The sequence below is a fragment of the Patagioenas fasciata genome, chromosome 12 (assembly GCF_037038585.1).
Source record: "Patagioenas fasciata isolate bPatFas1 chromosome 12, bPatFas1.hap1, whole genome shotgun sequence".
In the NCBI taxonomy this organism is placed as follows: domain Eukaryota; kingdom Metazoa; phylum Chordata; class Aves; order Columbiformes; family Columbidae; genus Patagioenas; species Patagioenas fasciata.
In genome coordinates this window covers 10383997-10400280 of record NC_092531.1, presented here as the reverse complement: position 1 = coordinate 10400280, position 16284 = coordinate 10383997, and the positions used below count along the sequence as shown (strand labels likewise).

Here is a 16284-nt window from a genome sequence, read left to right as displayed (position 1 = left end):
CCTGAAGAACCAGTAGCAGCAATGCAGCAGCAATGTAGCAGCAATGTAGCAGTAGCAGATGCTTTCAAGGTTTTAGCCACCATTTCTTAAATATTTTACTATCACTGTCTATATTTTTTACTAGCAAGTTGGAACAAAATTACAATCCCACTATTGCTGAAGCTAATGCAAAGATCTCACAGAAAATAGCGACCGAACAAAAAAACTCCACAAAACAAAAAAACACCCCAAACCTCCCTGTGGAAAAACAAACCAACCAAAACCAAACAAAAACCACTCCAAACCTCCCTATTAAAACAAACAAGCCAACCAACCAGCCCCAAACACAACAACAAAAAAAAACAAATCTCCCTATAATAAAAAATTTAAAAAACAAAACTAACCCAAAACCCAGCCAAAGGTCCCTGCCCAAAGAACAGGAAAAGTCTTGCTTGGTAGACAAAAATTTTGTTTTCAATACCATCCAAATCATTGTAACCCCTTCAAATCCCCTGCAGAAAACACACCGCTGTGACCCAAACAGCCCATGGCAGTTTAGAGAAAGGTGTTCTTGGCATAGCAGCAGAGAACACAAAGGATCAGCTGTTAGGTGGGAGGTACATCAGCTCCCCTTTCAACCCATTTAATGGAACCAGCATTTTATGTGACACTATATTGTCTATCAGTAACAATTACACAGGTACAGGCATTTTCAGCAGGAATGCTTGATTCAGGTAGCCCTTCCCCTTAGGATGGTGTAAACTACCTGTAAAGTTATACAACTCGAGATGTTCACAAATGACGAGGCACAAATCCAGTATTTGGCAGGCTAAAAACAAAATCCAGAGCTCTTATTCCCTCTATGTTCTTCTGTGTCATCTGTCAGCTTGGATTTTGAGCAGTTAAAAGGTAAAACAATACGAATCTACGTCATGACATTTTCCTTCCAAGAACACAGGAAAGGGTTCTCAGCTGGAAGTGTTGGCTGCAAGGCTGAGGGAAACAAGAAACACTCAGTGCTCTACAGTGAGGTCTGAACGAGACAAGTCCTCACAGCGTTTCACGGCACAAATCTAGTATGAGTGTTACCATCTTGACTTACAAGTGATCAGTTTGACCCAATGGAATACAGGATTATGGAACAACATAAACAGAGAGGGCAATAAGCTAACTTTCAGACTGGGAAGAATAACCAACCTGAGGGGGACAGTGAATATGAAGACACGATCTATGAAATGGATCTGTAAGTTCATTCTGAACTCAACACAGAGAGTAACACTCGAGACTAATGCATTTATGATGATCTCTTGCTAATCTACTGGGATTCACACTTCTCTCTAGTTCTACACTTAGATGAAATCATTTGAAATAATCAGGTCCCCAAGAATTCTACATTAAGGGCTCCTCATTAACAAGGATGTGTCTAAGTCAGACCAACTTATATCCAAATGCAGCAAAAGAACAATTTTTGTTCCTGAGGTTACGTGGGTATTCAATTGAATGGGAGAATTCAAAAAGGCCTGAGGGTTGTGAACCTCCCAAAACAGACGAAAGCCTTTGAAATTTTTCCTTTTCCTATCAACCTCAATTCTGTCCTGCCTAGGTTTAAAGTTAGTTTCTGTACTCCTGATGCCCTGTATAATTGAGAAATGGAAAGGTTCACATTTGCCACAACAGGAAGAAATTAAAAGCTGAACATGGTTAATGTATTTTGTCATTAAGAGGAATTCTCTGCATACTTGTGTAGCTGGGAGGATGATGTTTTGTGAGATGCCATTGGTTGAGAGGATTAATAATTACCAGTAATTATATTAAATTTTGAATTTTATTTAGGACCATGAGGGAATATTATCTTTATACAATTAGGGACATTGTTCAATCATTCTAATATCTTGACCAAAACTTCACAGAAGCCTTTATTTTACTGTCCTGGCTGAACCTAACTTCTGTCTTCTCAATGCAACCCCCATTTATAGCTCTACATGCTGTTGAAGATACAATTAACTGTTCTGAACTAGAAGAGTACTGCCATTTTACCCTCACACTTTCATAGGACTTTTTTTTCCTATAGGATTCTCTCTAAATATTTAAAATTATGATTATAGGCAGAAGACAGAGCTATCAACTAACTACCTAACTAACACAATGAATAGTAATTCCAACTTCAACTGCAAAAGCTCTTTTGCTTCTTCAGTTATTACTAACATGGATAATTCTAGGAGCTTTTTTACTGGATCCAGGCTATTTATTAAACCCAGGAGCATGAGGTGACCATGCTAGAAGAGCATTTCGAGAAATACTAAGCAGCTTCTGTCTTTCAAGATTACTGATTTCACCAACATAAAATGATTCTCATTTTGTGCCACTAGGCCAGTGCACCATTATTATTATTATTTTTAAATATATGTATATAAATATATATATACACACACACACACACACAAATTTCAGTCCCCCAAACTTGACAATCTGTTAAGACTGGAATTCTACCATCAGCTTTTCCCACGTAAGGAAGTCCGTTCTTACAAACCAACTGCTAATAAAGCAACCCACAAGTTCATCTGAAATGCAGTCACTTCTTCCTATTTGGCAGGAAGCAGACTAACAAATATGAACAGGCATAAGATGAGGAACTCAAGACTAGCTTTATCCCTTCTGAAAAATTTATATGCAAAACTAGGATAAAATTAGACCATAGGTTTTAAAACAAGATTTAATTCTGTTCCGTGTTCTCAAAGGAAAATAATGTAGCAACAACATTTTGTTATGTCCTCGGCTGCTAGAATGTGAAGTCACTCAAAGCTGAACAGACAGCTGGAAATGACAATTTTGATCTGTGTGTAACGAGCCATCGGTGGCAGCTCAGCTTCCTCTTCCCTTTGCCAAGCCTTCCACAAGAGAACTAAAAAAGGAACTGTCTGAGGGAGAGGAGAATAAGAGACTATTCTGGAGGAGTTAGGGTTGTACACTCAATCACGTGACAGTACTGTAAATTTCTCTCTCCCTCTCCATTAATTACATGCTTTTCTTTAAATTCTGCTTATATACGCTATTCTTTGAGGAGACATCTATCTACTGCATCTCTCTCATTTGCCAATGGATCAGTTTCCTTTACTGCATCCATTTCATGACTGGGAAACCAGCCTCCTGATTTCTGAATTAATGGTGAACTATGTATACCTCGATTAAGCACAATATAAAGCTGAAAATAAGACAGCAATTACATTTATATAACAGTGAAACACTACATCATTTATATAAATAAATGAAACCATATATACAAGAGCAGTTTTTCAGTTAAATATATTACTTTTTATGCAGTTTGGGTTATTTTTCATGTTTTTATTTTTTATTATATTTTATTATTACTATTGCCAGTGAATTTCACGGATGCTCCAGTTCCTGATGGCTGTCTATACTGTTGGCATTTTTCAACATTTCATCCTACCTCTTCTCCCTATGTTCATGTGGTCATCGCCTGCATACCTGCTGCTTCCTGAAAACTAAGCTGTTTCCAAACTGATTTACTGGTAATCTCCCAGTGCATCCAAACCTACGGCCCTGGGGCTGTAAACCAAACGCAGCATAACTTGTTTTAAAGATTAAACTATTTTCTTTAACAGTTTTCTTTCTGTCTTAGGCCACATTTTAAGTAGGTTATCCCTAGCAATTCAAGCATTTCTGGTATTCTGTGCATGGGAGATTCAAGGTGCCAGCCTAGACTATCCAGGGGAAAAGGGACATGTTCTCCTCATTCCTGGATATTGGGGAAGCCGGTGATCAAACACAACTAAAGAGAAATTAATTCTCTGCCATAAAGACCTATCTGCTTATGCTTAAGAATCTTCCCAAAGCCTAGTGAGGCAAAGAAGTCTGTACACTGGCTCTGAGGTGCCGTTGGGTCCAGCTGCCATTAATGAGCATGACTGAGAGGACACTCAGAGAGTCTTGCAGCCGATGTCATGTTTTCCTGTGACACTAATCTAATATGTATCCTAATTTAATTCTGCACAAAGCAGCGATACACATGCCTACCACCATGGGCTGCTTTTCAAACTGTTTTGCTGAGACTGTTGTTTTTGTCACTTGGGTCACATTTATTGTCAAATCGCTCTGTCAATATTAACTGCTTGAGCACGGGCTTTTATTTTAGGCTGGTTTTAAAGTAAAATTAGGATTTTTTTGTGTGCTTGCTTCCCTCCCGCCCCCATTATCTTCAAAACTGAGGGCTGAAATCCAAATCTCTGGGTAATTAATGGAAATCTTGTAGCATCTAGATGACCCTAACCTAGCACATTTTCATTCCATCAAACTAAAAGGAAGCTAAAGGCAATACTAAACCTTCCATTCAGCTCTCCCCACCTTTTGCTGTGTTTGTCTAGTTCTCATGCCTGAAACCTCTCCAGCTTTCCCATTACATCTGGGGGAAAAGAGGTCTGGGGTTTGGTATATCATTTATGATGATAATACTCACATTACTCTTCTTTCAGTTCTTTTGCACTACAATTGATAGGTTAGTTTTAAAGTGAAAAATTAAATTACCTTAAAAAGGGTGGAAATGGGCTCATTTTAGACTCCCTTTCAGTGCTTTAAATTGTGAAATTTATGATCTGTTCACCTTCTTGAAAACTGAGCACTGACATCAGCAAATAAGAGAATAATGACAAATGCTTCCTAGAACAATCAGGCCTGATCTCAGCAGAAGCATTTACTGAATGCCTGGCACAAAACCATACTTACAAATACCATATAAGTGGTATATACGGCACTCAAGAAGTCAGGTCACAATGAGTAAATGAAGTAACAGTTTCAGGTCCTCCAGCAGAATTGTAGAGGTGCATACTGTCTTTATTTCCATGAGGAGACTGAAAAACAATTGCCCCACCCACTGATTTCTCAAGAATTGGCAATCAGATCCAAAACAATAGGTACCTACCTCCCTTGGACTTGACTATGTGGATGCAATTCATTTGTGGAATGAAAAACTACTGTTTTTTTGAGCTTCGTTTGATGATTTATAATACACCAGTTCAAAGAAATTGGAACTGATTTAATTTAAAGCACAACAGTAGTAAAGACCAGCAAAGGTTGAGAGATATGGATGCCAACTTGTTCAGTAAAGGAACAGTTTAAACAAATATATTGGAAATAGTACCTTGATCCACCATCAGCTTAGGAAAAATAAGTAAACTTGAAAGAACATGTATTAGTGAACAGGAAAAAGGTCAGCAGAGAATCTGAAAAGTTGTTTAGCAGTCACGCAGAACAAAAATAATCTTAAAATAGAGATGCAGTAAAGCTTCACAAAACATAACGCCTACTCTACACACTCTCACATTCAGAAGTATGCTTTCAGTTCTGGGGAGCCCACAAACAAGGTAAAAACCTTGGAAAGTGGTGAACAATATCTCAGAGAGATATGAAACGAACTAGATGAAAGACTCAAGAAGCAATCATTCAAAAATGAAAGTGAAGCTGGAAAATAATGTTTCTAAGAAACAAATGTTTTAGCAAACATGTATAAACCACTAAGCTATGGCTGGTAGAGCTAGCGATACATTGTTGAAATTTGTTAAAGTTATCTTACAATTAATTTAAAATAGTTGTAAGCATCTTAGTAAATGTAGAAGTCCAGTATTAGTGTTTTATATCAGATAGCCAGGAAAATGTCTTAAGCTGATTTTGTTTTCATAAATGTAACAGCACAAGGTAAGAGCATGCTCTTGGCCTTTATTGGAAGTAAAAAGATTTCAGATCACTGATTTCTATTGTTTTTCACTGGAATCAAGGGCAAACAAGGGGGAAAACTGAAAGTATTATAAAATTCTTCACACACTTTTTATTATCCTTTTTTTTTTTTAATCCATTCATACATCCACATTAAATTGTACCATAAATTATTCCCATGCTGCGTATCTGATTCCTGATCCATCACACTGTGTAATGACAGATCCAGTTTCCATGTCCCCTGAGTCAAATGATACTCAGAGAGCCAAGCAACTGTCACAGTCACTCTTTCTACTCTATAATTTGCTGCTTATGTGGTGCTCATATATTCTCCCCAACCTGCAATTTTATTTATTATCTGGTACAATCAGCAAACAGCTTTAGGTGTCCTTTTATTTGCATTGGGACATTCTCATAATTCTTTTGTTGACTCGTAATTATTAACATAAAAATATCAGGACTTATGATGTCTTCGAGATGCCACAAATTTGAGGATGCTTATCTGTAGATGTGCAGGTTCTCAAAAGGTAATTCCTGCTGGATGTTTACATTAAAGTCTCTGCAAGATTAGAGATGCAAGTGTAAACAGCTATCAACCAAGTGTCCTCCCTGGAGTACGAAACAACAAGGATGAACACCACAAAGTCTTGTAATCATAACCAAGCTGAAAGATCTGTGTTTCCCTTTTTAATAATTCAGCTGTAATAGCAGCTAAGAATTTTCGCAGTGCTGGTAGAAAGCTGTTCTTTCAACTCAAAAGAATGATGGAAGTAGTCTGGGTGGTCCAGGACAAAGAAAGCAAGGAGTGCTGACTAGAGGAAGAAAAAGCCATTCAGTGTAAAAAGTACAGAAAGGTACCAATAAGAACAAGCAACCAAAATTAAGCATGAAGTGTTCTATGTGAAAGACACTGCCAGCAACTAACAGAGCAGACAAAGTGTACTGCAGCTTCTGATGGTGGACAGATTCTGATGTGGAGGCAGATCATCTGGAGAATTCAACCCAGAAATAGCTCACTCAGTTATTGCTCAGGCATGCAGGCACACTGCAGGCACAAAAAAATTGTACTAGTACAGAGAAGGGTAGATGAGAGATTTCAGAACTGCGAGAGATAAGACGCTATTTGGCTTAGCTGCACATAATCCCCACGACAGAATTCTTCTCATGATCTCAGCTACATTGGGTTCTCATCCTGGAAGTGGGCATGCAGTTACTGGGGTGTTCAAAAGCAAGAAAAAAGACACACTGTGGACAGGAAGGGAAGAGTATTCTCACTTTAGAGCTACAAAGTCATTCTAAGCTTTCATTAAACTGAATTATTAAGCATCCATAGCACATAAGAGAGTGGAAGCAAATTTGATTACTCATATGATTGTAGATCTTTAATAGACGCATATCAGTAACAAGGTAAATGATTTTGTGCTATCAGAAACCTCTGCTTGAACACGATGGATAATCTATACTTTACAATATCCCAGTTATGTAGCTCCACATGACTATAAATCTAACATTCTTTGCTATGTTTATTATTTAACATAATGGTGTACATTTACAAAATACACCCAGTCATAAATATCGCAACTGTTACAATGAACAGTTGGGGAAAGGCCTTAGTTTTGAAATATTTATACACAGTTTAATGAAAAAAAAATCCAGCACACTGCTTCAATCATAACCCATAGGTCTATGACGTATCAGATTGTAATCTAAAGTTTCAAAAGTTTTCTTCAACAGCAAAAATGGGCTGTTTACAAATTTATCAAGTTATCAGAATAAACTGCAATGGAAGGAAGGTTCTTTACAATACTCAAGAAAACTCAATAAAACCTACAGAAAACTCAAACAGTGAGGCAGATGACTTACTAAAGTGTAGATCTAGTGCTGTTAAGTGCTAAGCTCCTTCTGCCTCCACATACCTTTCCCCGTACTTTCTCCATGTCTGCAAGTCTAAGTTCCCATAGCTGTACCACATAAATAGCAAGTAACCTACAGCTGGACTTTCAGACTCCCTAAGTAGTATTTGAAAAGTAGGAATGAAACAAATCCCGTATTGGACAAACACAAACTAACTAATTTCTAATGCAATTTTATCCACCAATGAATGGCTGATTAGACAGATATAAGGTTTTTGTAAATGTAGACAAAGCAATGTCATAAAAACAAAATTAATTTCTTAGGTAGAACTAAGAAAACCCGATTTTTAATTTTGGTGCAGCTTTAAAAGTCTGCATTCACATCCATTTGCAGATGTGCACGACGAAGTTCTCATACCACTGAAATACTGTCTTTAAGATTTTAAGTCCATGAAATCTGACCTCCTTAACCGTTAAGCAATTGCACAGAATTCTAGAATTGGTAGCTCCAAAGCATCAAACTGAGCATAGACTTCATCAGAGACTTGACCACAAGCTCCCTGTGCAATACTAAATCAAACTTGGCCAAAGACACAAACACCAGCATATGCAATGTAATTGCAAAAAGGCAATCTTTGCACTAAAAAGATAGCTACCAAAATAGCCAAAACATTTCTGTAATCATTCTTTTGAATGACAGAGAAAATACAGAGACAGAAAGTAAGACTTGGAGCTCAACATGTTTAGGTTATCAAAATTATATAAAGAAGCAACTGGTTTCTAGTCTTATTTATGTTAGGATACTAATAGCTGGCAAAAAGAGCCAGACACAAATACATGTAGATATATATTATTATTGGGTTTTTAATCTCTTTAAATCTTGATTTAAAATCAAGAATGGACACTTTCTGGAAGATACGTGTCAAGCATAACAAGCAGAATATTTTAGTGAGACAAGTAGCTGTGCTCAATACAAATTTCAACAGAAAAAAAATGCAAGGATTGTACCAGCAGGACAGCCAGAGTATAAAAACGTCAGCAGAGCCAATATTTAGGACAGCTTCTGGCAATTTAGAAAGATCTATATGCAATGTATAGATTTTTTTAGCTATTTGTACAACTGTCAGTATATATTTAACTCCCCCATTTGTTGCCAAGGAGAATATCAGATATTGTGCACAATGCTGTCCTGATACATCCACAGGACAATCAAAGCAAAACAACTAATATATTAAAATAACTGGATAAGGAAGCAAAGAGCTTTCCTTGATTGTTTACAGGATAGTGAAATTCAAGGAATTTCCCCCAAAAGATGAACAAAGGAAACAGTATTAGAAATGGCTCTAAAAAAAAATATGTGTATACTCGATAGAAACACAATCTGAACATTCAATTTCAGCAATTTATAAAAACAGAATCTGTGAGCAGATCAGAAAGAGAGAAGAGCTACTGGACCCTGGAAGAAGTGACCAAAACTCATGATTACATGGAAAAGAGGGTCTATACAAGCAAGGATTTTTAGCCTAAAGTCGTTTATGACAGTCATTTTGGGGCTACAAACTACAATCAAATACTGAAATTTCTCAAAAGTATTTGTGTACGCCTGTTTTCAAACTTTGAATTGAAAATATTATGCAGACATCATCATTCCAAGACCAGGTGCAAAACATTTGCTATAGCCTTGTGTGGCATTATATGGGGAGTTGCTCTTCTGAACGTAGCTTCTCTTCAAGAAGTTACTCCATGGGTTTCAAGTGCCGCTCTCAGAGCTCAGAGCATCTACACACTGTGACAAGTATGAAAGACAGGCATCGTGGTGTAGGGGTGGTAGGTCCTTCTGTGTCTTTTCTAGACAAATGAGAAACCACTGGATCAATTATTGTCCCCCAGCACAAGATATGGCCAGTGTTAGAAGCTGTTACACCAAATGCAGCCACAACTACATGTGCTGGAACGTTCCTGTGAGCACATCTTGTCCAGAACTAGCAACAATCCCTTTTACTTTGATAAATTCCTGTGTAGGAGGAAATAATTTGGGCTAGATGCATGTGTCTATTAGCCTGTTCAGAATAATTACATTGCTCATTGGTTATTTCTTTGTCAGTATGCCTGGTATGAATTTATTCATTTACACAAATCAGAAGTACAACACAGAAAAATACTACCCTATGTTTCTTTAACAGAAGGAAGAAGCATAGCAATAAAAAGAAAAGATATGCAACTCTTCTGAACTACCTCTCATATGTAGGAACACTTTTTCAAGTTTGGGCAATGCTTTGTCAGCACAATAACTGACAATCTGTCCTGATATTGCTGAGAAAAACCTTCTCATATTCCTTTTCAAAAAGACCAACAGCCCAAGACAGACTCTAGGCCAGAGCGACAGGCCAATTAAATCAGTCAGACAAAACTGAAGTGTATTAAACATAGTGAACCAATGATGATACTCACAGGTATTCTAAGGTTTTATTTCATGTAACACAGATTACTTGGGAAATGCTGCAAAATTGTGTGCACCTCTGTGTTAATAATATTTATTTCTTACTGAAAACCCAGAGTAAAAAAAGAACTTAGAGCAAAATTTAAAACTTTCAGCATATATACAATAAAGTGAAATTACTCCTGCAAAAAGGAGGTATATACCCTGATTTATACATTTAAGTCTGTTGTAGCTGTTCAGTAGTTACTTTGATTTAAAACACAATTTCTTAAAGCATATTAGGATTAAAAAACTTTCTGATCTAAAGTCCAGTGTGCATGTATTAAGCCACAGAACCACCTTGAAATTTACATATATATCACCTACTAATTTCTAACTTCCCATCTTCACGCTTGTTGTTAGTCCCATCAGAAGAAATGAATAAAAACAACTATCACAAAATTACTTCTAGATATCAAAGGTGTCTTTCCATTTTTAAGCTTATAAACCTAAACCAACTACAATAAAATACATAAAAAACACCAGATAGCTTCCTGATATGGTCTATTACATGTTTTGCAACCCAACCATTTGACTCCTGCACCATGAAGTTCTGATATGCAATGCATACTAATCACTGGGCCCCCAAAAAATCTCTATCACTTTACAGTAAGCCCATTTCAGACAAAACTCAGCTGCTTTGCACAGTGAGCCTAAACATTTACAACTACTTTCTAGTCAGCTGAAAATGACAAAATTCAGCTAAAGCTCCCTCCCCTCTACACCGGCACATATACTTTTAAGGCATGACTGTTAATAACCTAAAAATATGGCAATCTAACACTAAGAACTTTTTAAGGCTTTTGCTGAAAACCTTAGTATAATCTACAGTCAGCTTATTTATTACAAGACTTGACTTAGTAGCGAAAATACTAAGAAATGCCTGTTCCCATAGACCAACTCTCTCTTTTAATGACAGGTTCTTGCTTTAAGCAAGGAGTAAACATAGGAAATACTTGTGTGCTAAAACCTTACCTTCCAGTAAGTCTCTTGCCAGACCCGGTTCTGCCCCTGTGGACCGAACAAAGTCTGACAGGACTGCATCCATATCAAGAGTCATGTGATCATTCAGAGATGCTGCCACACACGCAGCAGTAGCAGGACTCGCTGGTTGGCTAGAAGGCATCCATCTGCCCAGGAGAAAAAGAAACAGGACTTTAGGATATACTCCTAAGTGACATAAACCACATTTTTCCTCTCTTCCCCAAACGATGTTGTTAAAAATGTTAAAACATTAAAGTTACAGCATATTAAACAGCATTTGCCATCCATCTCTGCCTTTGTCTAGTAGCTGGTGATCGCTCGCATCAGAAGGTTTTATCTTTCTTAATGGTTCCTATTTTTATTGATTTTTCTTATGTGCAGCTCGTAAATCTGCAGCCTGAAGACTCCAATCTAGCTAAACACAGGCACTGTTCGTTCAAAGCACAATCACCATATCATTGTCACTGCTCATACACTGAAGTTTAGCAAGTGGTTAATGTTTGGTTAGCCTAGAGCACTTCTGCCTGACTTACTAACATACACAAAACAGAGTTCAGTATTTGTTCTTTTATCTGCCTTGTCAATACTACTTCTGTAATTTATAGTCTCTCCACTGTACTGAGTCTGACTGGAATGGAGTTATTTTTCTTCATTCATCTTCTAGAACTGTGGCAGTTGCAGAAATAATGCAAAGCAAACAAAACAACATGAAGTTCAATGATACACAACGTAAGAAAAAGTGTATGTCTTACTTTCATGCTTGTTATTGCTCAAAGTTTACCTTTGAACATGAATTAGATTTTTCCTGTTAAATCCTCCTCACAGGCTCAGCTGCAACTTCACCTCGTGCCAAGGGTAAGGACTAGCATGGGTATTTCCTACTGGTAGCAGATGATATTGGTTGGCTCTTGCTTGTACCACAGCTACAAAGAAATAAACTGTGAAAGAAATCGAAAACCAGTTGATTTCACTGTTCCCCAAATGAAACAGTCCTTTCCTAGTCCCTGTGCAATCACCTGGTTATATTTAACTGTAAAAATTGAATGTCTTTGTTTTTTTAGAAATTGCCTCATTCTGCAAGTCCATATCCTAGGTAGAATACAGACACCATTTGTGCTCTGCCCCAGGAGAGTGGGGTCCTGCTTGGCCTCATCCATGGGGACTGCCTGCAAAACGGCCTCATCCATGGGGACTGCCTGCAAAACCCAACTTAGCCCAACAAATTGAAAGTACGTGGGATATGGTTATACATTTACATGTTCTTCAGTATCAAAGCAGACTATGGTGTTGCTAATCCTACCCACTTCACAGTCTTCTGGCCCCTATGCTGTGACGTTCTATGTTTTATACCACACTTTTACATTTATGCTTTTATACTATTTATACAACTGTATTATGTTGGGGCTACTTCAGGACAGAAGAGGAGGTGATCCTTTCCCCTTTATTCAGCCCTGGTGAGACTCAGTTTGAGTGTTACGTCCATTTCTGGCTCCCCAGTACAAGAAAGACATGGACATACTGGAACAAGTCCAGTGAAGGGCAGCAAACTCTCGATCACCACTGGACAAGGGAAACACTTCTAAAATGTAACATAATGAAGATGTAGTAACAGAAGGAAAGCTGGAGCTACTGAGGAGGCTAATTAAAAAGGAGCGCAGACACTTTAGGACAAGAACTACCTTAGTGGATTATGGGCAAATTTGGCATCCTAGCTTTATCACAACTGAATCTGTTTCAATGCAAATGCAGGACAAAAATACTACTTTTAAAAAATAAATACTCATCCATAGGTCAACTATACTAAACAACTCTAACATCCATACAAAAAGATCACAATAAACTGAATACAACTATTTTATCTAGTGATTAGGAGAAAGAATGAAATAAATCTAACCAGTAGGATAGAAACATATGGACCAAGCTAAAAGAACATGCCACAGGTGAATGATACAAAGCATTAGCAAATAGCAGGTAACAATCGAAAGTGCCTCAGTAGTATAATGACTGCCAATTTAAAATGCACCAGTTGGGCACTCAAGTACAGTCACTATGTGTGGGGGCTAGACTGCTCATAAATTTGGAAAACTGACATGCATATAAGTTTGGAGAAGTCAATTCATTACTTTTCTCAGTATCAGCATGAATTCAGTATTTTCAAGAGTAGTACTGAAAAGATACCCTTTTCACAGCAAAAGACCAGTCTTTTTCTGCATTTATGACATCACACATCACCTCAGAATTGTCTCTCGATTACATGAACAGACACATTTCGTTCTTAATTCATCCCAGCAAAGGTTGTGTAAGCTGCCTATGAAGATCTTTCCTGCAGAAGTGGTTCTTTCTCACAATGCAGAAAGTTCTCTGTCTGTATACAGAAAGCAGGTAGTATCTGTGCATTGACAGCTGATGAAAGCACAGCTCACATGCAACAGAGCCAGAGATAAGGCTAACAGTTTTACTGAAAAATAATAATTTAAAATGAAATATTATCCTGGTTCCATTATATAACGATGAATAGCTATACAAGTAGAAAACACCTTCCTTGTGTGGGTGCCAAGGAAGCACAGCCAATGCACACCTTCCAAATCCATGAGAGTGCGAGAAAATGTTTTCTAGCCAAATGCTCCCTCTATACCTGTGCATTATGTTCTGTAACTCTGTGGACTCTGGGTCCTGCAGCTATGCTTGGAACACCTGCTATTTAATTCTTCCTGTTACTCATCAGACCTAAATTAACAGCACAACATAGATTAATAGTGTTTACACAGACAGATGTGTCTGAAAAGATGGAAGAATCAATGATGAAACAGGTTAACAAATGTTAAAAATGAAATAAAAGAGAACAAATCCAGTACTGATTACCTGGAGTGCACTGGTTCACTGTGTTGGATTACTTAAAAATTAAATACGATCTACAGGACTGTCCTGACTGCAGTTGGACTCCTGCAGTTTCCACGCAAACCCACTTCAAATGTCAGATACTAGGTTTCCTACTGTAGCAGTATTTTGCCAATTGTTAGTACTAATTACTAACCATGTATTATTTTTACCTTTTTCATGCAGCAAACATCACCCCTTTATCCCATTTTCTAGTTCTAACTATCAGAGGTGGCAGACAGTCTGGCTGTTACTTGTACTACCTCACCATAAAGAAAAACCTTTACAAAAAGCCTGAAGTCTGCATGTTCTGCACTCTGAAAGCAAGGAGCAGACTTGGTAGGATCACCTCTGTACACATGTGAACCAGCACTATTTTTTTCCCCAGAGGGAGTTGTTTTCTCAGCTCTCTAGAATTTAGAAGGGAGCATCTCACCAGATGAACAGTCTCGCCTCACCCACCAAACCACTGCCGCTACCTTTGCTCTGGGTGGCTCCTCAAAGCGTTAGCACAACTTACACTGTAAAAAGACACACTTGGAGGACATCTAACACAATGATCCACATTATACCCACCTGTCAATAAGCATCACTCCTCTCGTGGTTAATAGTATAGACACATGCATGTACTTGCAGTTTTCCTCTCAAATGTGCCACACGATACACAAGCAGCACTTTGAACTAAATGTAAATGGAAACATCTTGACCCTCAAAACACAATGAAGACCGTGGTTTTCACTCCCTTTCTAGACAATTTTCTTCCCTAAATCATTTCTTATTTATACAATGCAAATACAGGAGGCAGTAAAAGGGGATCATTTGTTGTATAATGTAAGAACAAGCATTTTAAAATATTTAAAAAATAGAAACTGATCGCGTCAGGAAACATATCTGTACAAAGTGTACCATTTAAGCTATTGTACACTTCACCAAAATGTTCCTTAAAGCCTCTATACTGAGCTAGGAAGAGCAGCTCCTAAGTCATACAAGCACCTTGAATCTGACTCCACTCAAATTAGCTGCACTTGACTGAGTCCTACCAGCAAATCACTCCATTAAGAGGCACTGCATAACTACATTATAGAAGGGACATGTGGTCACAACTTATTTGCAATAATAATCACCCTGTTCTGCAAAAACTGTAAAAAATGCTTTAAACAGTTGCTGAGGAATTAAAAGGCCTTAGCTGAAGCAGTAAAAATGATGATAACAGCCTAACAAAAGGTAACATGCACTAGGCTTGGTGGTGAAGTGGGGTACTTATGTGTTAATTATAAAAGGTGGACTCTCAAAATATGTAAGACAATGAGGCAACATTTAGTGTCTAGTACAATTATGTGTCATCTTCCCTCTCAAGTATAAAATATCAGAGTTATAGGAACAAAAGGTGAAGAACAAAAAAGAAGAAAAATAAAAGCTGCAATCCGGCATTTTTACTAAGGTTTTGTCTACACAATGGAACTTGGGAAAATTAACTCAAATTAACTGAATTTGTCCATGTCCATTAAGTTCCTTTGCAAACACTTTCATCTGGGAATAAAATGTGGCCTTAATTTGTTTTGGCTCATCTTGCCTTCGAAGTGAATTAAACTAAATTCACTAGAGGCCACTTTAATTATGAATGGGAGAGTGCACAGAGACTTGGTGGGATTTAAGCTGCCCTCTTTAAATTCCTACATTTACTTGACTTGTATTAATTTTCCTCAGCATCTTGTGTAGACAAGCCCTGAACAGATACATTAGATGGAGAAGTAAAAAAATAGAGAACGAGAGAAGCTATGCAGAAGAACCCACAGTGAACACACTAAATCCCCGTGGGAACGGTCGAAGAAGAGCTGTCATCAAAGAGAAGAGATTTGTTCAACTATTTCAAGTTCAGTTCTGGGAAGATACCACCAAAGTTCAGAGACCTAATGGGAAGTATTTTAAAAATGCAGCTACATTTGAGTTTTCAGAAACGCTATTTAAAACCTCTACTATTTTCTTATTTATTTCAATTATTTGAAGCTAGAACTATTGATAGAGGACACCACTAAATCATCTTTCGAGGTGATTTATTTAAGAATTAGAGGTTATAAACTATTATTGGAAAAGAAAAGAGTAGAAAAGAAAAATTGAATAAATCATGCTGAGTTTAAAAGCTATGGCATACTTCCACTGAAGAAACATTATGGGAAGGTAGAGACCCCTTAAAATACCTGAGGCCCCATATAATGTTCATAAACACCTACAGTCACTGATGACACTGATAACAACCGAGAGGTCCTTCACTTGCCCTCCAGCACTGACCACAGCCTGGCAGAACGCACAGCACCAGCCCCACATCAGGTGCACAGGCAAAAGAAATAATTCATCTGCTCAGATGTTCTACTGGAACATTTTTAC

The 16284-nt window shown here is 37.6% G+C and overlaps 1 protein-coding gene across 10 annotated transcripts in view; it reads right to left on the bottom strand.

The window, feature by feature from the left end:
• The window catches only part of OTUD7A (OTU deubiquitinase 7A), a 153639-nt gene that overhangs the window by 37438 nt on the left and 99917 nt on the right, over positions 1-16284 (bottom strand). For 8 of the 10 annotated variants that reach the window (XM_071813825.1, XM_071813824.1, XM_071813830.1 and 5 more), the window contains 2 exons: positions 11804-11960; positions 11014-11168 (listed from right to left, as the gene is read on the bottom strand). In XM_071813825.1, coding sequence (XP_071669926.1) covers positions 11014-11164 — 151 coding nt within the window. In that variant the 5' untranslated portion in view covers positions 11165-11168; positions 11804-11960. The remainder of the gene's footprint in view (positions 1-11013; positions 11169-11803; positions 11961-16284) is intronic. The other 2 variants (XM_071813829.1, XM_071813828.1) reach the window with 1 other exon arrangement.